We start from the raw sequence: 26,291 nt of genomic DNA on the forward strand, positions 1-26,291 counted from the left end.
TGCGCATTTTAGAAACCTCTGAGGATATAGGCATTGAAACATTCTTGGTTGTTGCAGAATCATATAACAACACAATTAAAACAAAAATATGACAACTGGGGAGAAGCTGGAAAAGAAGATTCTTGGCATCAATGACAGTCATATGAAATAATCATGATTTTCAACGAATCCGTACAGCTTAAGTAAAAGGCATGGAAAAAAGTATTAGGTTATGATGCGCGAAAATGAAGCGTAAGCGAGATCTGCGGTTAGAAGACATATGACAACCAGTATAAGAACGAATACATCGAATCATAAAAAAAAATGCTGTTGAAAGAGGAACAACAGTGAGAATCACAACGAGTCGCAGAAGAAAACAAATCCTATAAAATGAATGATTCTTTGATCCTTAAACAGGAAAAAGAAATAGAATTCACGCCATAATTCCATTTCTATTACTTATTTGACACCTCTTGACATAAAAAATAGAATAATGAATACATATATATATATATATATATACCGGAAGCCCGGTGGCTTCGCCGCCGGTCCACGGCAGTCGGTACGCGGCAGGCTTTTATATATGGATTCTCATTGTCGCTTGTCTTCTAAGCGCATGCAGCGACAATTTGCTGTCATATAGCGGGCTTCTCAAAGACATCTGATTATTAAAGCGAGTTCGATTTTTAACAAGGATATCTACTAAGCTTAAAATTTTGTGTTTCCTTTTCTAAGGTTTTGGAATTGTTGTAATCCCTTTTTAAAATTAAATTAAAAAAAAACAATTTTTTTAAATGAAAGTAAGGAGCGACATTAAAACTTAAAACGAACAGAAATTACTCCGTATATGGAAGGGGCTTTTCCTTCTCAACGCCCCGCTCTTTACGCTAAAGTTTGACACTTTCTCTTAACTCTACATTTTAAAACAGTAAAAAACTTTAGCGTAAAGAGCGGGGCGTTGAGAAGGAAAAGCCCCTTTCATATACGGAGTAATTTCTGTTCGTTTTAAGTTTTAATGTCGCTCCTTACTTTCATTTAAAAACTTGTTTTTTTATTTAATTTCTGAACGTTTTTGAATCAATGCATGTTTTGATTTTGGCTCCCCACAGAGGAATAATTAAAACGAAATTTGTATATTTATTTTTTTTGGCTAAATGACTTTCTCATAATTTTGGTCGAATGATTTTGAGAAAAAAAGAGCGGGGGAGGAAGCTTAGTTGCCCTCCGATTTTCGGTTAATTAAAAAGGCAACTAGAACTTTTAATTTTATACGAATCTTTTTATAAGTAAAAGATATATGTAACTTATAAATTAGCTTACGTAAAGAACTTTTGTATTCTCATGTTTTTATTACATATATGATGGGGTTCGCCCCCTCGTCAGTACCTCGCTCTTTACACTAAAGCTTAAATTTTGTCCCAATTCATTAAGAATGACCCCTGAATCACAAAAGCCGCAGAATAAATAGTTGAAATTACTAAAAATACTTTGGCGTAAAGAGCGAGGTATTAGGAGGAGGTGAGCCCCTCATATGGGTAATAATTTCTGTTCGTTTTTAAATTTTAATGCTGCTGCTTACTTCCAGCTGAAAAAAAAAACTTGTTCATATTTATTTTTTCATTGTTTTTTTTAAGTAATGCTAGTAAATCCTGCGCTCCCTTCATGGAAATTTTCTTCCCCCATGACAAATTCCTCGATGGAAAGTTCCCCCATCATATCCCCCTCTTCTCAACCTTCCCTGCCTCCAACCAAAAAATCCTCCTGAAAACGCCTGTACACTTCCCAATAACCATTACTATATGTAAGCACTGGTCAAAGTTTTGAACTTGTAACCCCTCCCACGGGGACTATGGGGGAGTAAGTCGTCCCCAAAGACATAGTTATAAGGTTTTTCGACTACGCTGAATAAAATGGCTCTCTCAGAATTTTGATCCGTTGACTTTGGGAAAATAATTAGCGTGGGAGGGGGCCTAGGTGCCCTCCAATTTTTTTGGTCACTTAAAAAGGGCACTAGAACTTTTCATTTCCGTTATATTGAGCCCCCTTGCAACATTCTAGGACAACTGGGTCGATACGATCACCCCTGGGGGAAAAAACAAATAAACAAGCATCCGTGATCTGCCTTCTGGCAAAAAATATAAAATTCCACATTTTGTAGATAGGAGCTTGAAACTTCTACAGTAGGGTTCTCTGATACGCTGAATCTGATCTGTGATTTTCGTTAAGATTCTATGACTTTTAGGGGCTGTTTCCCCCTATTTTCTAAAATAACGCAAATTTTCTCAGGCTCATAACTTTTGATGAGTAAGACTAAACTTGATGAAACTTATATATTTAAAATCAGCATTAAAATGCGATTATTTTGATGTAGCTATTGGTACCAAAATTCCATTTTTAGAGTTTTGGTTACTATTGAGCCGGGTCGCTCCTTACTACAGTTCGTTACCCCGAACTATTTGATTTATACGAATATTTTCGCAATTATCAACCACTGTGCCCCGGCACTTGACACGCGGCAGGCTTCTATATACATAGATTCTTGCTTTCGCTTTTCTTATAAACACAGGCAATTTGCTGCCTTTTCATACTGGGTCTTTTCAAAGATTAAATAAAAAAAAAACAAGTTTTTTTAGCTGAAAGTAAGGAGCGATATTAAAACCTAAAACGAACAGAAATTATTCCGTATAGTAAGGGGGTTGTCCCCTCCTCAGCACCTCACTCTTTACGCTAAAATTTGACTCTTCGTCACAACTCTACTTTTTAAAACCACAAAATAAACTTTAGCGTAAAGAGCGAGGTGTTGAGGAGGGGACAACCCCTTTACTATATGGAAAATTTCTGTTCGTTTTAAGTTTTAATGTCGCTCCTTACTTTCAGTTAAAAAAAACTTGTTTTTTTTATTTAATTTCTAAACGTTTTGAATTAATGCATGTTTTTATTTTGACTCTCCGCACATAAATAATAAAAACTAAATTTGCATATTGATTTTGTTTGGCTAAATGGCTTAATTTTTTGATTACTTAAAAAGGCAACTAGAACTTATAATTTTTTACGAACGTTTTCATTAGTAAAAAATATACGTAACTTACGAATTGACTTACGTAGCGAACTTCTATATTCGCACGTTTCTGTTACGTATATGAGGGGGTTCACCCCTTCGTCAATACCTCGCTCTTTACATTAAAGCTTAAATTTTGTCCCGACTCCTTAAGAATGACCCCTGAATCACAAAAGCCGTAGAATAAATAGTTGAAATTACTAAAATACTTTAGCGTAAAGACCAAGGTATTACGAGGAGGTGAACCCCTTATATGCGTAATAATTTCTGTTCGTTTTAAGTTTTAATGCTGCTCCCTACTTTCAGTTGAAAAACTTTTCATATTTATTTTTCATTATTTTTTTTAATAATGCTAGAAAATCCTGCGCCCCTTTCATTGAAATTTTCTTCCCCCATTACAAATTCCTCCATGGAAAAATCCTCCCAAGTAACCCCCCTTCAACTTCCCCCCTCAAAGCAAAAAAAAAATCCCTTTGAAAACGTCTGTACACTTCCCAATAACCATTACTGTATGTAAACACTAGTCGAAGTTTGTAACTTGCAGCACTCCCACGGGGACCGTGGGGGAGTGAGTCGGCCCCAAAGACATAGTTAATAAGTTTTTCGACTATGTTGAATAAAACGGCTATCTCAGAATTTTGATCCGGTGACTTTGGGGGGGGGAATGAGCGTGGGAGGGGGCCTGGGTGCCCTCCAATTTTTTTGGTCACTTGAAAAGGTCACTAGAACTTTTAATTTCCATTAGAATGAGCCCTCTCGCGACATTCTAGGACCACTGAGTCGATACGATCACACCTAAAAAAAAACAAATAAACACGCATCCGTGATCGGTCTTCTGGTAAAAAAAATGCAAAATTCCACATTTTTGTAGATAGGAGCTTGAAACTTCTACGTCAGGGTTTTCTGATACGCTGAATCTGATTGTGTGATTTTCGTTAAGATTATATGGCTTTTAGGGGGTCTCCCCCCTATTTTTTAAAATAAGGCAAATTTTCTCAGGCTCGTTACTTTTGATGGATAAGACTAAACTTGATGAAACTTATATATTTAAAATCAGCAATAAAATGCGATTCTTTTGATGTAACAATTGGTATCAAACTTCCATTTTTTAGAGTTTCGGTTACTGCTGAGCCGGGTCGCTCCTTACTACAGTTCGTTACCACGAACTGTTTGATATTTGATTATCAAAGTAAGTCCGATTTCTAACAACAGTATCTAATAACTGTCAAACTTTGTGTGTGTTTTTTTAAGGTTTTTGAATTGTTTTAATCTCCTGTTATTTATTTATTTAAGAATTAACGACGCTTTTTGACTACTATGGTCCCTGCGTCGGCCCTGCAGTGTATTTCTGCAGCGTGATTCGATCTCTGGGTCCCGTATTACCAAGCTAAGGTCAAATCCACTGCGCCACCACAGGACAATCTCCTGTTTAAATTTATACAAACATTTTTGCAATTACATACCACCAGGACCCGGCACTTGACACGCGGCAGGCTTCTATATATAGATTCTCATTGTAGCTTGTCTTGTAAACGCAGGCAATTTGCTGCCTTTTCACACTGAGTCTCTTCAAAGATATTTGATTATTAAAGCAAGTCCGATTTCTAAAAACGATATCGAATAACCTTCAAACTTTTGGTTTTTTTTTAAGGTTTTTGAATTGTTACAATCCTTTGTTAAAATATATACAAATATTTTTGCAACTATTTGTTTTTGCTCTTTACGTAACTTAATGGCTATTTTTTTAACCGTCAAAACGGGGATTATCATTGGAATTATCATTTGGAATAATTGCAAAATTTGTTTTTTGGGCCTTCCTACTGAAATTATAACTGGTTACGTTCAAACCTGTAAGCTTAAAAAAGGTTTTAATTTTTTAAGGTTTATGAATTGTTGTAATCTCTTGTAAAAATAGAGAATTATCATTTGGAATAATTGCAAAATTTGTTTTTTGGGCCTTCCTACTGAAATTATAACTAGTTACGTTCAAACCTGTAAGCTTAAAAAAGGTTTTCATTTTTTAAGGTTTATGAATTGTTGTAATCTCTTGTAAAAATAGAGAATTATCATTTGGAATAATTGCGAAATTTGTTTTTGGACCTTCCTACTGAAATTCTAACTGGTTACGTTCAAACCTGAAAGCTTAAAAAAGGTTTTCATTTTTTAAGGTTTATGAATTGTTGTAATCTCTTGTAAAAATAGAGAATTATCATTTGGAATAATTGCAAAATTTGTTTTTTGGGCCTTCCTACTGAAATTATAACTGGTTACGTTCAAACCTGTAAGCTTAAAAAAGGTTTTCATTTCTTAAGGTTTATGAATTGTTGTAATCCCTTGTTAAAATATATACAAATATTTTTGCAATTACCAGCTTTTCTCTCTTTACGAAGTTTAATGTCTTTTCATACTACGGAATTTTCGTTTTTTGGGTCTTCCTAAAGGGATTATTTAGCTAGATACGTTCAAACCTGCAGTCCTTATTCACGTATCAAGTTGTTTTTCAGTTGGAGGAACAAGACAAACATTCAGACCAAAAACAAGATTTTTGGTATTTTCTGAGGGAATGAGGGAGGGATGAGTAGGCTAGAGCAACCGGACTATGAACATTGTATCGATTGAAGGGGCCAAAATATTCTGTCTCTGGTTCTCACAGATGCAAACATTACTTTTTTTTTCTTATGCTTTTCCTACGTTCTTCGCATGTTTTTTCTTGTCTTCCAGGAGTCTTTTATGCTAGGATAGTGCTATTACTGCAACCACTAACGACAATTAAAATGTAAACTGTTTTATTTATCTACTCAATTGGATATATATAAGGAAAATTCGGGAATTCAATTTTTGATGAAATAGGCTTATATGCAGTCTTAGGTAGTTGGAGACGTCAATTTTACGAAAAACGTGGATGAAAAATCACCAGAAATAAGCTAAAAACATACAAAACTTAAACAGCCCAAGAAGAAATAGCTTTTCTTTGAACCTGCATTTGTTTATAGGAACCGTTGGATTGTCATTTTTAGAATTTTTAAATGAAAAATATTGCCAAATTTGACTAATAAGTTTCGCTTATTTATTTTCACGGTTCAAAGTGACAACGCTAGATGTGATACTAATCTAAAAACTTCATAATTTTGAAACAACCAGAAGAAATATATCTGAAAATCGAGGCTTTCAGGTATAGACCTAAGATGGGCCCAGGAAAAAAACCTTTTATTCTAATGTCGCTTCGATGAAAAATATCTAAAAACAGAAAGTTTTGTTTATAGTCTACTTAAAAAGAAGAAGAAACAAAACATCGAAAATAAGCTTTGGTCTAAATTCCATGTCTTCTCTCTTTGCTCCTTAACAAAGAAGTTTATTTGTCTTAAATTAAATAATTATTTAGTTGAATAATTAACTTTAAATTGCTTTAAGAAATAACTAGTTCAGTCTCACTGAAAATTATTTATTTTCAAAGTAGTGTTGCAAGAGAAATGTTTACCAGTAGACAGTTTCTTTAAAAACCCATTTTTTTTTAATTTTAGCTAGTTTGGGCCGTGCTTTGCTCTTAATAAGGCTGTTGCTACCGCTGTAGCCGTGGCAATGACGAATTTTATGTTTTAAAAAGTCTACCCTGTTTTGACTCACGACTGGGCGATCATATAAGTTCATGTAAGTTTATTGTTGCAAATTCACAAACAATAAATGTAAATAGCGACGAAGGACACACTACCTTTCCATATCAAACAAAAACAACTTAGAAACAATAGGGAAATGTTTTCCGAGACAGTGGAATTCAATCCAAATATCCATTGAATCGAATTTCATTGTCTTGGAAAAAAAAAATCCTATTGTTTCTAAGTTTTTTTTTAATAAATTAATTAAACAGCACTTTTGCGCTGGAGAAAACCTATGAGGGTTTGCGGTCGCGCAGAAGTCCACTATTTAGCCTACCTATTAACTCGACTATTTACTTAAGATCAAGTTGAAACTTCTGGTAAAACTTTTTATTAGGGGGGAGGGGAAGGGAGTGACGGAAATATGAATTTTTTGCTGAGGGAAGGTCGAAAAACTTTTCTGTGGATTTCACATGGGTCCATTTCATGGTTTCACATGTTTTTTCCTTCTTAATGCATGCCGCATCTTACGTTTGAAAAAAATCTATTTACTGGGTGAAGATAGATAATTATTTTATTTTATAATTTGGTAAATTTTGCTGTAATTAGTTAATCGAGAAAGAGTGTTACTGCCCTTTTTTTTGTTAATGGCTGATATTCAGAGGACTACAGCTATCCATCATCTGGTTCTTGAGCCTTTCAAGGTTGTTTTTGTGTATATATATAAATTAATAATTAGTAGTAAAATTTAAAGCAACAAATTAGTGTACCAAATGAAAAAAAAATGAAAAAAACGGATTTATAGTCTATATATAAAACTAAATAAAATACTGAACATCAGTTTTCAATGATGTTCAATGTCTTCTCTCTATTTTCATTAGCTACAAAGCTTATGTTAGAAAATGCGTACAGTTAAATTAAATAGTAAATTAAATCTTAAATTTATTTATTATACAACAAAAATTATTCGTTAAAAATGTAAATAGTAAGTACATTCATTCGCTTTCATCATCAAGGAGTTCTGGGGAGCAGTAGAATTCAACGAATCCAGTTTTGTCATTCTCCTGTTGTATCATAAATTGTAAACACAAAATGCCTCGCTCGTCAATACGTAAGGATGTCCTCTTTGAGATCCCTAGAGGCTTCAACGCCAACTTCAACATATCCTGGTGGTAGCTAAAAGAGATGTTTGGGATTGTTCTGTATTCAAAACAGAAAACCTATGGCGTAAATCGGAGGACGGTATGTCCCCCCTACCTTTACCCTTCCCCCGTCAAGTTTTAAACAACATCTTTTTATAAATATTTTCATTGAAAAATAATTTTTTATCAATTTTCGTAGGAAAAATTGAAAAAAAAACTACAAATTTGCTCCCCTCCCTACATTCTCATGAATTGACGCCACCGCAGACAATAGTACTTACTCAATCAATAATATACACATCGTCTCAATAATAACATATTGATATAAATACGATCCCATAACGATATAGTAACATATCAACATAATAACATACCGATAATAACATCAATCAATAATATACATATCGGCTGCTTTATTTTGAAGTATATTTGAGTTTTAGGGGTCCTCGCTAAGGTCCATCGATTTTCCTTTAGATTTAAACCCGTGTAGGTAGTTTTCTAATTCCGATATCCTTTGGGAACCTTTAAATATAAAAGACGAGGTGATTACTTTGTCGATTTCTCTGAGTACCAAAATCAATAATCGGCATTCCCGTTTTTAGATGCTCGTGAATTTCTTGGGTTGCAAACTACTACCCCGACTTTAGATCTAAAGAGGCCAATCCGAACATGAAAGAACAGATTTTAATTTTATCGAGGACACTTGAATGTCGAGAATCTTGATTACGTTGTACAAAAGATGACAGATCCTTACCGAAGAACCGACTTTAGTCGGTTTAGTCTGAGTTTTGTTTTAAAGCACGAATCGTTCTATTTTCCCTAATTAAACTCTTTCAGACAAAACGATATATGAAAACTCGAATAGAGAATAATAATAATAAAATAAATAAACAAAAAAGGAAACATATGAATGTGGTAAAACCAAGTATGATTAAACTAATATACGATGAAAATTTATGCTAGGCAGATTGAAAAATGTCAAAAAAAGACAGCAAAAAATAGAAAACTATGATAATGTTACATAAGAGGTGAAATATAACCAACATAAGAACTGATTAAAATAAAACTACAAAAGAGGTCCTATTTATTTCAGGGAGGATATTAAGGCTTGTGAAGCTGCTGCATGAAAAAAGTAGGAAACTCCTTCAATACCTTTCAGTAACTGTACGGATCGACGAGTATATTTGGAGATCTAAGCGGGGTAAAAGGGGTCTAGCACGGATAAAATGTTGTCAATTCATCAAAGTGAGATGTTTTTAAGAGGAGTTTAAGCCGTTTGTTTCATTTTTGTACTTTAGCAATATTTACGAGCATTGTGGGATTAATTTTTATTCCTTTTCTTACTGAGATGTTGAGTTTTGGGTTGAGCTTTCCATTTTGTTCTTTTTTTCTAACTCCATTTTTACATATTTTTTTTGTGTTAGGAAGCCGGGAGAACTGGTAGATGAAGGTCAAGAGGGGATGAGGAGTTATCTGGAATGAGAGGGAGAGGGGTAATGGGTGGGGTAATCAGGAAGTGCTAAGGAATTGAAAATTTGATAGCAAAAGCACATAATAACTATTATTAAGATGCCTAGGTAAGGCCAGGTTGTTTCAGCTTTTTCCGTATTGAGAAGTGCATAGTTACCTTGCATCCACTTTTTCTTGGTAAGAAAACATCTCAACGTATTCGGTGTTGGCTTGAATATCAGTCTAAAAAAAGAAAAAAAGGCTCAAAAATGTCGAAAATTGATGGTAAGATACAAAACATTTGTTCTAGCAAGGGTTGAAAAAAATATTTTTTAGTCAGCGGAGGGGAGTGCAAAGCAATATGTTTGGAGTGGAAGAGGGGAGGCCAACTCCGTAAAAAGAAAAAAGAGACAAATTAGAATGAAAAGGAATCATAGAACGCATCCTAAAAATATCTATTTAACAGGAGGAACACAAAACTGAAGACAAGCCCTCTCCCCCCCCCCCTAATATACATACTAAAATCAATCAAGTGCTTTGATGTTAAGAAACTGGAAAATTTCTAAATTTTGAATTAGGCATCTGACAGATTCAAATGTATTTTAAAACCCTTGAACATTTTAAGAAGGTATTTTTGCAATTCAAAGCTGTTACTACGGCTTACCTTAGGACGAGAACAAAAATTATAACGAGCAAGAAAAACCCGGTAAAATCCGGCATAATAATAAAAATATCAATAATATCTTTAACTCAATTAATTTAATGAACTGATTATTAATAGATTATATAATAGGTAATACGAATATTAATTTTTGTCCGAGAGGGCGAGGGTTCGAATTCTAGTGTACCCAATTATTTGGTTTGGGACGGGGGTCAGTGGCGTGACTCTGTAAGCTCAGCCAGAGTCGATGCAGCTCTAAATGGGTACCTGGAGAGATCTGGGAAAGGTAAACAGGAAGGGTATGGAAAAGCACAGGATGTATGGAATGGCAATATGGAAAAGCAGGTATGGAGAACCTGGCTGGCCCTCACCCCCATTCCAATTCCTGGCTGAAGGGCCTTGAGACGGAGATCAGCACCGCCGGTTCGGACCTTAAGGGTCTAGTGCCGCATTCTTTACCTTACCTTTAATTCTCGATTTAGATACTTATTTTTGCTAATTATTATTCAATTATTAACTAAATAACTGATTAAATAGAATGAATGTTATAACTTAAGGATGTAGAGGCAATGGGTTTTGAAGACCTGAGCTTTGACCTATGTGAGTCTTCCTAACAACAAACAGGAGAAAATAACAAAGTATTGCAGAAAATGCGCCGTCCGAATATCATACAATGGCTGTTCAAACTTTCTCAATTAAGAGCATTAATTAAGAACTGAGGGGAGGTACGATTGTGCGTGGAGAAAAATTATCTAGATACCGGGACGGCAAATAGAGTAATATTTTTCAATAACTAACAATTTGAGCAATAAGTAACTACCATAATGGGTCGATATAAAATAAAAAATGTTACAACAAAAGTCAAGAAATAGCTAACATTCGACAAAGAAATTTGACAAGATTTTACTAGTAAACATTTGACGACTGACATTTCTTTTGATCGAAGAGAGGTGTAAAGTAACAAGATAAAAAGATCATACAACTGGGGAAAAGAGGCAAATAAAGGGAAGAAACCTAAGGAGAACAACCAATCTTCCCTAATAACAATAAAGACCTCCTTCTTTTTCTCTTTGCCCTCTTTTTTCATTTTACTTTCTCTTTTTTTTCAAATACACACCTTTTCAAACTAAATACGCTTGTAGGCACGTAAATAGACATCTTGCAGGAGAGGGAGGGGCGATAAAAGAAGTTTCAAGTAGAACATCCTCTCTCAGTAAACAATCAAGAGAGATAAAACTCTACAAAAAGAAAACTTCAAACGAGACGACGGCTTGTTATTCTACTGGCCGTCGTCTCGTTTGAAGTTTTCTTTTTGTAGAGTTTTATCTCTCTTGATTGTTTATTGTCATGTCTGGCCAGTTCGGCTTAAGAACTTTCAATCCTCTCTCAGGAAACCCCCCCCCCCCTCGCAAAAATTCCTGGCTGAGAAATTCCCCCGAAAAATTCACCTCTTGACACCCACCCCTCCAAAAATTTTCCCTTTTAACTGATTCGTTAAGCAAAGCTTTCCACCACATTTTGGTACAACCTGTGATCTCCCGCAACTCCCATTAGTAACTAATCTGAGTGTTGGTGGATCAACTAAAATTTCAATTTTGATTTTGTCAGCAGTCGAATCTAACTCGGAGAATGCCTCCTTGAGAACTTCAGATTTTAGTATCATCTTGCCAGTTGAGTCGCTCAGATCAAAATGGAAGTCCACTGGTTCGTCTGGTTCTAAAGTCTTGATTTTGCAGTCAGTCGAAACAACAGGCTCTTCAACCCTGAAAAGTACACTTAGTACAAAGTACGCTAAAAACTAGTATTTTGGATAAATTATTATTTTACCTGAATATAGTAGGATAATAGTCAACATCCAACCGAGCTCCTTTCCCGGGAGAGTTCACATTAAACTAAGGAGTATAAACAGAGTTTTGAAACTAGGGTATAAAAGTCTGATTGACCAGTGACCCTGACCCGAAACATTCTTCCGGTTCCACCTTTAAACTTAACTATTTCAATATTAAATTTCGAATTTAAAATATTATTTTTAATTCAATTTAATTTTTAATTCAAATTATTTACATTAAAATTAGGAGTTTTAAATACTAAATTTAAATAATAAACTTACCAATCATTTTCTAAATATTTTCTAAATAGGCTGAATATAAGTGTTAAAACCTAACCGAACCTGACAGAAATCCATAATAAAAATATATTTACCCACAATATTTTTAAATAAAGTTTAAACTAATTTTAAATTAAATCTAAAATTGTTAAGTTAATATCCAATTAGAAAGTTTAAATACTAAAGCTAAAAATTCAATATTAAATTTGGCTACTAAACCTCGATATATTTTACAAATATGCATGCTACAAACACGCATACAACTACAATAGGACGTAAGCAGGACGATACTTTTAGCCACCTGGCAACCCATCCCACCTTCTAAGAAAATGTCAACATTTTTTTAACGACTGCTCGCACAACTTATTGTTTTCTCATTATTAATAAACTTAAATTTTAACATTTTCAATTTTTCACATTTAGAACCCACCAACCCCAAATATCCTCCTGTCTTCTTGCATCAGCTTCTAATATACTTAGGTCCCTTTGAGGGACCTTTTTTGCCTTAAAACCACCCAAAAATTCCTCTCATTTTCTGTAAAAATACGGTAAAACGTAAGGAAATTGGAACAACAAGGCAAAAATACACCTCTTTTAGCATAAGCGTAGTTAATTAAGTTTGCAACAGATTTTTTTTTTTTCAGATCTGTCCAGCCCGCGTCTGCTCCATGGCACGCAAGCGAATAAAAGTCATGAGCCGGGTCTCGCAACATTCAAGCAATGCTGAATTTCTATCATTGTATTGCGGAGCAACTATTCTTGAAGTTTGAGTTGGTTTATGATCAGCAATCTGTAGCTGCTGATGTAGCAGAGGGTAAAAAATGGAACACAATAACGAATAATACAGAATACAGAAGTATAGATCCAAAATTCTAAGGTCAAAAATTTCTTTCAGATTTCAAGGAAATGATTCTAGAAAAGGGGAGGAAGGAATACCAAATTTCGTTTTTTTTTTCTTGTTAAACTGAAGAATTTGAAGGTCTTCTGGAACTTGTAACAATAAAGTTTGGACCCAGAACTAGGAAAATATGAATGAAATCTGATTCAGTTTAACAATACATACTTCTTTGTTATAATGTCTGAGCCCCACAACTAACACCAATCTAAAATGTATCACTTAATGATTTTTAAGACCTTATCAACAACGGCAAGAAACTTATATCAATAAAAATAAATTTCATCTAGTCAAGTTATCTAAAATGTAGGTTATTGGTGAATCATTTGCAGAATTTTGATTATTTAACGCATACCAAAAATTCAGAGACCTACTGAATTTCTCAATAAATTTCTTTTCTCAGTAAAAATTGACTGGTTTATTCCGCAAGAGCAAATTATGAGCAAATTATCCTGTATTCTATTTATAGAAAAATTTCAGTTTATATATTTTTCATCTCAATTGCCTCTCCAAAAGATTACAGTAGGCTATTTACAATAGATATTAAAATTGTCTATTCAAAAAAAACTGAATGATCAGGGTTTTCAAAAATATGGAGATCCAAAGAAGAATCATAGTTGTCATTTTTTTTTGCAAACCTCAGGGTCTTATCTATTGAAGTCTTGTTTTCATACAATCGTTCCCCCAGTTGTTGATGGGTCCTACCAATGTAAGACTTCTCATATGAACACGGGACTCTGTTGACACCACTACCCAGTATAGGGTCGGTTTGATCCTTTCCCGAGTTAAAAAAATATTCAAACTTTTGTTCAGTTTTAAAAGAAACAGAGATTATGTGTTTTTTTTCTTCCAAGATTGTCACTGAGTTTCGAGGTGCATGGTATTGTGGTGAAAGTTTTGTTTTCGATTGCCGGAGTAACTGAATCAATGAGGACACGCTCCCAAATTTCCTCTTTTACCTTTTTAATCGTCTATCTATGATATTTTCAATAAGGTTGATTGGGTAGCCATTGAAAATAGAATATCTTTAACATAATTGAATTCAGGTTTTACACGATTATATGAACAGATTTTTAGAACTCTGTCTACTAAAGAGATCTATAATTTGAAGAAACGAACTTTCGATGGGTTTTTGAATGTTTTTGGTGACCCATCCCCCCCAAAAAAAATTCTAGCTACGGCCCTGTCTACCTACACAAACTTAAGACAAAACGTAAACAATTTGGTATGCCTCTTGAAGAAACGGCCACTTACGGTAAGTTTAGCAGAAATATGACGTTGAGAAGCTTCATCAGATTAAAGAAGGGTCCGACGCATTCCCCCCCCCCCCATGGAAAATTCTTCGCGCCTTTAAAATTAAGCAGCCAAGTGGGAACTAAGAAAAATAAAAAATAAATAAAAGAAGGGATCCTCGGATATTCTACCTATATTCCAAAGTAAATTGCAGAATGTATGGCTTAGAATGTCCTATAAGATTTATTTTTATATGTATTTTTTTTTGTATTCTTCTTTCCGTGCTTTTGGGGGCTGAGTTATCATAGCAGGGTAAGATAAAGGTCGCGATAAAACATGACAAAGGAGACGTAAATACACCACGCCTCTGTCACGCCTGTCTTTCTGAGAAGAGTGACCAAGAACTTAAAACAAACCGGAAATTCTAAATGCAAAAATAAAATAATAGTTAAAAAAAATATCTAATTATACTGTACATTCTAAACAAGCAAAAGAAAATAAAAACAACACAAAACTTTAATTAATTAATTACTTAAAACTCACATTATCTTATTCAATCAAATTTATTGCAACATCTTAAGCTATTATGACACTTTGAATTGTACGAGAATCCCTTGCTTTTACAACTACATTTATCTGTGGAACACTTCCTATGATAATTACACCATGAATAGTTTTACCCCTCCCCCACTTCTCGAACTAGCTGCTGCTACTTCTCTTGGCAACATTTTTTGAAAAGAATCCTTATATGTGGAAGGTAACTTTCATTTACAAGTTACCAACTGATTAGGTGTGTAAAGCTGGTTGAAGTTAAAATTTCTTTACCAGCTTCAAAAAGTTTGTCTTCTATTCCAATAAAGGCCAAAACGTTCTGGATCTACGTACGATACGCTATCCTACCAAAGTACAGGAAACTAAAAAAAAACCTATGTCGTTTTAAAATTAAAAAAAAATATTGAATTGAAATAGAATTCGAGCCTATTTATTCGAGCCTATGGTCAGTGGATAGGCAATTATGATTTCCCAGAAGTTGACTGAGATTCAAGCATCCACGAAAAGACTAAAAGATTCAGTGACATTCTGTACTCCAAATACACCGAAATCTTCCCCACCAAGTCAGTTATCATTAGTGAGTTTTATAAGCCATGGATTACCCCCGCCATAAAGAAACTCATCCGTGAGAGATGCCGCCTATATTCTATCGGTGATGTAGTAAACGCAAAGAAACTACGAAATTACACCGTCACTGTAATGCGGAAGGCCAAACTTCAATATGGCCGTTTATCAGTGTCACCTATGCGCGTCAGTAATCCAAAGAAATGGCATCAGTCTGTTCGAAAAATGTCGGGAAAATCCACTACCTCTAGTGTGAGAATATTGGACGATAGTGGAAAACTTCTCACTGCGACAGATGTGAACTCCTTCTTCACTGAAATCTGCACAACCCACCCTCCACCCACCGAGTCCCAAAAATCCGATCTCTTGTACGGCTGCTCAGAAGAGGAAGTTATTGAAGTCACTGAAGAAGACGTCTTCAAAGAATTAATGAAAATTAATCCCAACAGTGCATCCTATCCTTCGGAACTTCCTGTAAAACTTGTTCGTGAATACGCCCCCTTTATTGCCAAGCCATTATCCATGTTGATTAACCTGTGTTTCATGCTTGGTACTTTCCCAGATATTTGGAAAAAGGCATATATCCGGGTTATTCCGAAGTCAAGCCCCCCTAAAGCATGTGATGAATTGCGTCCTATCTCGATAACCCCCTGCCTGGCTAAAATTACGGAAGCATTTGTACTCCGTCGATTGCTCGACCAAATCAGTTCTTCTATCGATAAGTACCAGTATGGTGGACTCCAGGAGTGCAGTACTACAATTTATCTAGTGCGTATGTATGATTGTATACTTACATGGCTGGATAAAGGTAATCGGTTCCTGGATCTAGGTGCAATAGACTTCCAAAAAGCTTTTGATTTCATTAACCACCTGATTGCTGGCCAAAATTTGAAGAAAATGGGTGCGAAAAAGCGCGTGCTATCCGTGATTATGGATTTCTTATCTAATAGGAAACAGCGTGTTTATGCCCTGTTTGAGGGGGATTCTGACTCCGATTGGACAGGTATAACATGTGGAGCTCCGCAGGGCACAAAGTTGGCTGCCATTGTATTTATAGCCGTGATCAACTACCTACTAGTCGAATATGAGGATCATTACAAGTTTATAGACGATATCTCTTTTCTATTGAAATACTTAGTTGAAAACGGGATTGTTAAGAAAGAGTTCAGTGACGATTTCTTCGATGCGTTTATTGCCGAGTGCAATGTCTCTAAATTGATCATTAACACGAATAAGTCAAAGGTCTTACGCTTTAATCCGTTGAAGTGCACATTCAGCCAACCGTATGTTCCGTTTCCGATTGTTGACTCAATAAAGATTTTGGTAGTTACTTTTTCAAGTGATTGTTCTTTTGGCTTGCACGTTGAAAATGTTGTTAAAAACGCAAATGTATGTCTGCAGTCTTTGAGTACAATGCGTAGATTTGGATGTGATGTCCAGTGCCTATTGCTAGCTTATCTTACATTCGTCCGTCTAGTTCTGGAATATGCAAGCCCACTATGGGGGCCTGCAGCACTGCGTACTGTATACCTCATCCAAGAACTTGAGTCGGTGCAAAAGCAAGCCGTGTTCATTATTATTGGCGATCGACAACTATCTTATGGTGAAGCGCTTGTTAAACTCGACCTCCCCACGTTGGCCCAAAGATACAAGCAGATTATCCTGAGGTTTGGGAAGTTTCTTCTCTCTAAACCCCAGCATCGAGACATCTTACCACCTACTGCACCGCCCAATAACCGTACGCGTCACCAAAATAAACTGGTTCCAGTAGCTTCACGCACGAACCGCCACGCAAATTCGTTTGTACCTTTTTTTTACGGATTTGCTAAACAAAGCCGAGTGATATTTTCTTCTTTTTTTTGTGTTAATTTGTTATTTAGTATAGTGAAGCAACGCAAATTAGCTGTTAGCTACGATGTTGTTTAAATAAACCTATCTCTCTCTCTCTCTCGCTCTCTCATAGAATAAAAAAATTAATAGTTTGAAAAATCAATAAAAACAATGAAAATACAATTAAATATATTTAAAATAAAAATTACAAAATTTCAGATAAATAAATAATTAGACTAAAATTAAAAACTACCAGCAGTACTGGCACTGCTGCATGACCTGGTAGAACCCGGAGAAATAAAAGTATCTTAATTACTTACGATAGACATAATGGAGCCCCATATTGTTCATAAGTCATTACCATACGAGGTCTAGAATCTTGCAGAAGTTTCCCTTCAGAAAAAAGTTCAAGGCACTCAATCAAAACGTTTAATTGTAGACGAAATTTGACAGGGTTGCCATCTGTATTCAAACGATATTCCTAAAAATACGGAATAGAAAGAAGACAGATCATGGATGCATGTTTGTTTTTTTATTTTTTTATGTTTTGTTTTTTGTTTATTATTATTTTTTTTATGAGACATAGAAGTGGATCTTTTAGTGTTTCTAAAAACGTATATGGAATAATATGGTCTCTTTCCAAAAGTATGCACACCAGATACCACACATGGTGGAAGCGTGGTATGTTTGGAGTGTGTCATGGTGAAATTTTTTTGTCAAAACTTTGGGGTCTCTAAAAATATTTGATGAATATTATTTCAGAAAGTCTATAAGAAATTCAAAATAAAAATAAAAATTGATTATTATCATCTTTGTTGCACAAACTGTCATAGAGTGGAGGCACAGACAAAAATACAGCACAGTGGTGCCATTGCACACTGCAATAGCAGGGGCAGTGTAGGTACCAAGAGATTTTAAAATCATGGAAGCTAAGTGACAGAAGAAGAAAAAAAGGTATAGCATTTAGCTCTAACTGAACAACAGAAATTCAATTTCATACTAGTTGGTGAACAAGCAATACAAACCTCAAAAACTTCAAGGGGTAAGAAGGCATTCAGCTGCACTGATTTTGCATCTTCAGAAGTGACTTTCAAGCCTTGACTGGAAAAACAAAACAGGGCAACAGGCTAGAATTGAAAAAGGGGATCTTAGAAAACATAAAAAAATAGGCTCAGAACTAGAAAGTGGCTTTGAGCCCCTAAGGTTAAATGGAGAGGATAGCATAAAAACAAACCATTTGATCAACATTCTCAATTTTTAACAATAGAGCAGTACCCTCCTAAAAAATCTGTTAAAATCTGCATGGGAAAACACAATACAAAATACCCCTCCATCTCTAAGAAGAGCCCATAAATAGTGACTAAAATCCACTCCTGATAATATTTCCAACCTGTTTCTTTGATTATTAATGAAATTATTTCTGCAGATTGAAATTCCCATTATTAGTAAATCTTGTTACAAAATTTTATATCCCATATATCTAAATTTTATTAATATTTTATATTTTAATTATTATTGTTAGTAATTAGATTTTATTACCTCTGTAGAAAAGAAAGGTAACAAGCAAAACTGGTTTCCAGTCCATCATACTTGACTCTATTTGCTCCAAACTCTAAAAGACTGTTTAGCTGGAAGGTTGAAAGTAAACATAATCCTAAACAGTGCCATTCAAAGGGGGAAGTGGGTCAACCAGGCAACAGTCCAAGGTACTTCAGATGAGAGTGGGCATGGCCAGATGGCTGCCCATGTTGATTAAATTTTTTTACTTTGATTTGAGTTGGGAGGGGGCACTGTAATTAATTTTCCCTGGGCACCACTACCACTAGGAATGGCTCTGCTCCAGGACTTTAACCTTGGGTAATTAGGAAACTTACATTCTATTTCCACCACCCACTATATTGTTCCTCTTATGTATAAAATTCATAATAATGTTAAAAGAAGATATATAATGTCTGACTGAATCTTATAACAGTTGATTTACACAAAGCTTTTAGACCTAACCATATGCAGTAAATTAGTAGAAAAACTTTTGAATTAACTTTATGTTGACCCCTAATTTATCATAACAGTTACATCTTTCCTTTACATTAGAGAACAATTATTTAAGCATTTGAATGTTATTCACCTCTCAATTTACAATTGTTAGCCAAAAGTAACTGTGTTAGGAACCCTTCAAGTGACACATTGCATTTCATTAGGAAACATTACCAGATATTTATCTTTAAATATCTAATTATTTTTGTCATGATGGACATTCTTTTGTCAAACTTTTGGGGTTTCTAAAAATGTTTGATGAATAATGTTTCAGAAAATCTATAACAAATTCAAAATATTTTTTTATTATTATCATCATCTTTGTTGCACTAACTATGATACAACAGAGACACAGAAGAAAATGCAGCAGAGTGACAAAAGAAGGAAAAAAGGTATAGCCTTTATCACTAACTGAACAAAAGAAATTCAATTTTACACTACTTGGTGAACAAGCAATAAGGACAGATAAGACATTACAAACCTCAAAAACCTCAAGAGGTAAGAAGGCATTCTACTGCACTGACTTTGCATCTTCAGAAGTGACTTTTCAAGCCTTGACCAGAAAAACAAAACAGGGCAACAGGCTAGAATTGAATTATTAGAAATAATTACTTATCTTATTCCTAAGAGAGTATTGCTTTACTTTACCTCTCCCTCTCCATGATGAATGGAGCTGGATCTAGGGGAAGAGGACAGATCCCCAGGAGGAAAAACAACTAAATGTCAATATTTATGGACAAATTTATAATATTTACAATATTGATGGTATGACAGGGGGCAGCAACAGCTAAATTTGCCCTACCCCCCAAACAAAATTTAACTCTGGCTCTGATAATTCAAAGTAGTATCATTGGATTCCTTATTTTATGCTCTTTCTAAAAATTGCAACTGCTTTCTGACAATGCACCCACCCTTTTTCCAATATGTCTAAACTTAAACATTGAAAAAACAATAGGTTTTTGAAGACTGGGTAAATTTTCAAATTAACTCATTAATGAGATAGCTAAGAAATATACTGACCTTTAGAGCCAGAATTTCAACCTGGATCTAAATATTACATTCACTGTTTGAAATTAGTTTTAACCCCACCTCCTCTTAATTTACCAATTTTAGCCTACCCTGAGTTGTATACATGAAGTGGATTCTCCATAAGTCTTTCTTTTCCTTATATTATATTCAACAGTTTTTTCAAAACAGGCGTAATGAAAAATCCATCATGCATATACAATTCAGGCTAAGCCTATATATTTCAACATCAAGGGGAAGAAGTTCAGAGTTCATTTCCAATGCAAACGTATGTTATATTTGGATTCAAGATGATATTTTGATTCAAAAGGTAGCCTATGTCTATTTCATAGATATCTCATTACTGTGCTGATTAAAAATTTACCTAAGATTTTAGACTTGGATAGTCAGCCAACTACAACTAGCTAAGTTACTCAAGCAGCCAATTTAAACCTAGCACATTCACTATTTTCAAGATGAGAAGCCTGTTGTCTATGTTTAAAAAATATAAATGTTAATGGAGATATTGGTTCAAGGTAAGGTACAGTCAGAGCACTGTGGGTCTTACTTTATCTGAGTTCTAGGCCTACCCTAGGTAACCTTGGCCCTATTCTTTTTAGATTGCATTTAGACTGTTTCTTTTATAACTTCTTTTAAAATGCTACACAACAAAATTGAGTAACGGGAGCAAACAATGCCTAAGGAGAAAAATCTGTGAAGCCTACCTCCTTTAACTGCACAGATTTCAATACTGCAGAGAAAAATTTAATGCAATCAACTTGAGAAAAAACTTCAAAGTTGGCCGAGCTAGATCTCCTGCCCATATTATTAACGAAAAAGATTATGTTAGCAGATTATGTCACTAATGATTTTTTATAACCAATCAAGGAAAATTCTTCAGCATGCAAAAACATTCAAAATTCAAAATTTTTTGAATCATGACTGCCATTAAATTATATACCAGAACGGTAGTAAACCGAATCGCGTGAATTCCTAGTTACAGTACTAGTTTTTTGTAGCTATATCTACTAATTTGTTATATTTAGTGATTTGCAGTCGTTGATTAATGCTTGCTTAAAAACAACGACCATGATAATCAAAACTTGACGCAAAAAATAAGACGCAAGAAGCAATATGCCATTTCCAATCAAATCTTCCTAAAATTACTAACAAAATTGTCTTCTTGGAATAGTCACGAATTGTCTTCTTCGTGGGCTCTTTAAATTTAAAGAAAAGGAAAGAGTTACCCTGGCAATCATGAAGAAAGTCAAATTATGTTTCAAAATTGAAAGGAACAGAACATTTTACCAAAATAATTTCTAATACCACACTCGGTACTATGACAAAGCAAAAATAAACATAAAGAAGAGAGAAACAGGGAAAATACGAGCCAGTGAAAAACCTAAACTGCAATGCAAATATTCCGGTCAAGACCTCCGCTTGACCATCCTCAGTGCACAATATTAAAAAAATATACTGATAAAAATCTAAAGATAATATATAAAAACAAACCTTAAAAAAACACAAAAACTAAAACATGAAGACCCTCTCAAAGTAATGTTGAAAGGATAACTATGAAAAAGTACAATACTTACAACACTTAAGGGCAATTCAATTTTTCAATTTATACAGAGCATTTTAAAAGACAATCTCTTGCCAGGTGAAACATTATAACAGATTCTTTTAGCAAGCAAGGTATTATTTTGTTAGTTTATATAAAAAAGAATCAGAATTAATTAGTTTATTATAAATGGGGCTTAAATAGGTTTCTCTAGTGTCACTATTCAGAGCTTGATGAATATACTTTTTTTTTATCTCAGCTCTCGCCCTGAAAACTTGCATGACACCTTTAACGGGTTCAATAATGGAGGTGTTGTCAAATAAAATGTACTTATAAACCTAAAAATTCAGACCCTAGTGACAAGTTCATCCGTCAAGCACGAAATAGCTGGGAATTTCACAAACCGAAAGACTCATTGATCCACAAATGTACAAAATATTTTATCGTAAAGGATGCTCGGCTCCTCATAAGGCATGTTTTCTCAAGTTCGTAACTTTTGATGGGCTAGAATAAACTTGATGAAAATTATTTAATTAAAATTAGATGTTAACAGAAAAAGATCTGTTGACATTAATCTCCATGAATCGTACGATCGCCTGACCAAGTTGCTTGAAATTTGGGTGCCTAGTGACATGATTCTGCTTGACTTTTCAAAAGCTTTTGACAAAGTCTTTCACAAGCGACTTGCAATTAAATTACGTGCAGTCAAGCTCGAACAGAAATCCCTGCTCTTGATCCTTGATTTTCTTTAATTTTGATCTTAATCAGTGCAGTTATTTGGTGATTCTGATAATACTATTCTTTCTTCCTCTATGTATATTCTGAGTGGAGTTCCTCAGGGAAGTGTTTAGGTCCAACACTATATAATATCTTCATCTATGATGCTCCTTCCATGACCAGGCAAAAAATCAACTGTTTATGCAGACGACCTGAAGCTTATTGGACCAGCCTTGTCCTGTGAAAATCATGGCCTGCTATAAAATAATTTTCAACAGCTGGGTCAATGAGCTGAGGGCTGGCTTCTTGAATTCAATGTTGCCAAGTGTCATATCATTTCTTTGGAAAACTGGATCCTTGCCGCTCTTATTTTTTCTTAGGCCACCCGCTCTCCTCTGTAAATAGTGAGCAAGATCGTCGTGTCACTATTGAGAATGAACTAAAATTCAACGCTCATGCTAAGAGGTCTGCTGATAGGGCTAGCTCACCTATGGGGCTGATTATTTGTACCATTTCCACTCTTACCTTTAAAGTGATCAGTCTTCTATATAAGGGACTTGTGCTTCATAAGCTTGAAATTGGAATGTCCCTTGCCACTATTTACTTTAAAAAAGACGTGAAAGCACTTGAAGATGTGCAGAGACATGCCACTATAGTGATATATGGCATGTGGGAGCTATCCTATCCTGTAAGACTATCAAAGCTGAATCTTCCTATATTTGCTTACAGAATAAATGGTTAGGATGCCATTTTAGCTTGCAAGTTATTGAGCGCTAATACTCTCCCAGTATTATTCCCTACTGTTGGTACCAGCTCAAGAACTAGAGGTTGTCACCTGAAACTTGTCGAGCATTCTATAATATCTAAAGCCCGCCTTCAAATCCTTTCATCAAGCATCGTCAACAGTTGGGACAAACTATTGAATGAAACAGTTACTATTGAATCGGTTGATGTTTTCAAACAAAGGCTGGAGGCCTGGTCCTCCAGAGAGTGCATACACAACTCAATGGATATCCTACTGATCTTGGAACAGCATTTGGTCACTAAATAACTTCAAATCAAGTCCTAATTTTGGAGCCTTACAATTGCTCCTAACTGCGATTTAAGGTAATTTATAGTGTTGATCTTTGGGTTCAGAGCGTATTTATGGGGGGCTCTTCAACAAGTTTTGCCAGAGTTGTGTGATTGAACACAGGCTCAGAAATCTACGAACACGGGTATTCAACATTATTATCGACACAATAACTTTCTAGTTTTATGAGGAATGTAGGGTGCCCTAAAAACAATTTGCACTGCCTATGTTGCTTTAATGTTACTTTTATTTCATAAGCCACTTTGTATAAGAAGAATGGTCTTAGAAAATTTGTAGTGAGATAACTTGATTGGAAATTGAATGCTCCAGTGTTATTTTTAAAGGTCAAAAGGGATCCAAGGGCACAAAGTATCCTCTCATACCCTTTTCAGCTCCCCCACCACACAATACATTCAATTAAATTGTTAGGTAACTGTTTTTCTTTGCAACAGTCGAAAGATCCAAAAGCTATACTCCAGGAATGAAATGACTATAAACTATACCAGCTGTTCAATGTCTATGAATGCACTTTATTACTGATAGGGGGAACACTTGGTTCTGGGTATCCAACAAGACTAAGAGATGAGATATAATTTTCAGGGAATACCGAGGGGGTTGATGATTTGAGTAAAAAAATACTACGTACGTCCAGGTTCTCATAAATATTTATACGAAGTGTGCTGCTACAGTTAAATTCCCGCTCAGAGTCCCGTATTACCAAGCTGTGGTTCAATCCAATACTCTATACACGCAAATTTATCTACTTTCTTTTCTCCAAAGATTTCCATTCCATTTTATGATGTTCCTTATTATTTTCAATAATAAGTTCCTTATTATTTATAATAAATGTTCCTTCCATTTTCAATTTGACTTCCAACTACAATCAGGAATCATTTTATGAATCATGTATCATCACTCTCGACACCAGAAGCATTTTGGCAGGAGCATTAAGTCAAGTAATGCCAAGTTTACACGCATAGGATTTTGGAAAAATCCTTTAAGGATTTGGTCATAATGGCCAAATACTTAAGCCGTTTCCTTAAAGGACGAAAGGATTTTTATCTTGAAATTATTTCAAGATCTGAGCAAAATCCTTATAAGTAATAAGCTAAAGCTTTAATGTTTTGTCTAATGCATACGCTTTTTTAAGAAGAAATAGTTTTAAATCACCTTTGGGTAGGTTAGTTGTAATCTTCAGTAACTCTAAAAAGGTAAGTTTTGTTGGGTGCTTCACTTTTTTCTGCCTGGGCATTGTTTTAGAGTTTGGACATATTCCTTTACGAGCCATGGGGAAAAATTTCAGTGTAGGGACTTCTTTGTGCCTAGGAAATTAGCTAGTTGAGTTTGCTGAATCCAATTATCAGAAACAAATTTAGTTTCTATAATGCTTATATTTAGTTTCGTAAATGCAATATTGAATTTTATTCCAAGGCTAGGCTACTATGTATACCCTTTTCTTATTTTCAGGGCTTAAAGATTGTATTAATGATAGAATTGTACTTAGGCCTATCTTAGGTTAATCCTGACCAAATATTTTTTCTTAATTTTGAGTTTCTGTTCATGTTCACATTTGCTTTGATTCTCAAAATGCAATTTCTACAGATCAATGTATATGGAGAACATACACACACACACACATATATATATTCATATATAAATATATAAATATATATATATATATATATATATATATATATATATATATATATATATATATATATATATATATATATATATATATATATATATATATATATTATATATATATAGGCTATATATATATATATATATATATATATATATATATATATATTCTCAAGAGGTTCTATGCTCAACCTTTATCCATTTTGATATTAAACCATAAACCTATATGAAAATTTATGAGTGTTTTGTCTAATCATTCAGAAGTCTAGTTTAAGAACAAATGCTGTATAATATTGGTTAATAGCCTAGCTTTATTTTACATTTGAATCTGGCATAAAATTGACTGAAGTTATGGCACAACAAGGAAAGAGGCTCATTGCTCTTACCTAGTAAGAGATTCAGTGTGTTTCAAACAAATAAAATTGCATTCATTATCCTGCTTTGACTTATTATATATATCCTGTTTTTGCATCAGATTCAGAGTATTTATTTCACAGCTACCAGTGTTATTTTAAATCCCGACCAGATCTGGTGACATTAGGGGGGATATGGGAGGGGGAAACCTAAAATCTTGGAAAACACTTAGAGTGGAGGGATTGGGATGAAACTTGGTGGGAAAAATAAGCACAAGTCCTAGATACATGATTGAAATAATCAGAACGGATCCTCTCTCTTTGGGGTGGCTGGGGGGGGTAATTCTGAAAAATTAAAAAAATGAGGTATTTTTAACTTACAAATGGGCAATTGGATCTCAATGAAATTTGATATTTAGAAGGATATGGTGTCTTAGAGCTCTTATTTTAAATCCCAACCAGATTTGGTGACATTGGGGGGGAAAGTTGGGAGGGGGAAACCTAAAACTTGGAAAAAACTTTGAGTGGAGGGATCAGGATGAAACTTGGTGAGAATATGAAGCACGAGTCCTAGATACATGATTGACATACTGGAACACATCCGCTCATTTTGGGGAAGTTGGGGGGGGGTAATTCTGAAAGATTAGAAAAAATGAGGTATTTTTAACTTACAAACAGGTGATTGGATCTCAATGAAATTTGATATTTAGAAGGATATCATGTCTCAAAGCTCTTATTTTAAACCTATTTTTTAGTCTTGCTGATTCATGGACATCCCAGTATTATTTTGACTACTTGGTCTATGCATTAAATTCCCCTATAGTTTGTTGCAAAATTATCAG

General features: G+C 34.6%; 1 protein-coding gene across 1 annotated transcript; it reads right to left on the reverse strand.

The window, feature by feature from the left end:
- Window positions 1–7,559: 7,559 nt before the first annotated feature.
- On the reverse strand, window positions 7,560–21,051 carry LOC136025911 (cell cycle checkpoint protein RAD1-like). The gene is made up of 6 exons (XM_065701975.1): window positions 20,828–21,051; window positions 18,089–18,190; window positions 17,384–17,544; window positions 11,411–11,645; window positions 9,400–9,464; window positions 7,560–7,806 (listed from the first exon to the last, which is right to left on the reverse strand). Exons 1-6 carry the CDS (start codon window positions 20,924–20,926, stop codon window positions 7,626–7,628), a joined length of 843 nt encoding a protein of 280 aa, XP_065558047.1. The 5' UTR covers window positions 20,927–21,051; the 3' UTR covers window positions 7,560–7,625.
- Window positions 21,052–26,291: the final 5,240 nt, after the last annotated feature.

The sequence above is a fragment of the Artemia franciscana genome, chromosome 4, assembly GCF_032884065.1.
Source record: "Artemia franciscana chromosome 4, ASM3288406v1, whole genome shotgun sequence".
NCBI classification, from domain to species: domain Eukaryota; kingdom Metazoa; phylum Arthropoda; class Branchiopoda; order Anostraca; family Artemiidae; genus Artemia; species Artemia franciscana.

Coding starts and splice junctions, on each gene's coding strand:
- LOC136025911 (XM_065701975.1), bottom strand. CDS start 20,926: ATGGGCAGGAGATCTAGCTCGGCCAACTTTGAAGTTTTTTCTCAAGTT. Junction 18,191..20,827: donor AATCTGTGCAGTTAAAGGAG/GTAGGCTTCACA, acceptor TTTCAATTCTAG/CCTGTTGCCCTGTTTTGTTT. Junction 11,646..17,383: donor GGGGCTCCATTATGTCTATC/GTAAGTAATTAA, acceptor TGTACTTTTCAG/GGTTGAAGAGCCTGTTGTTT.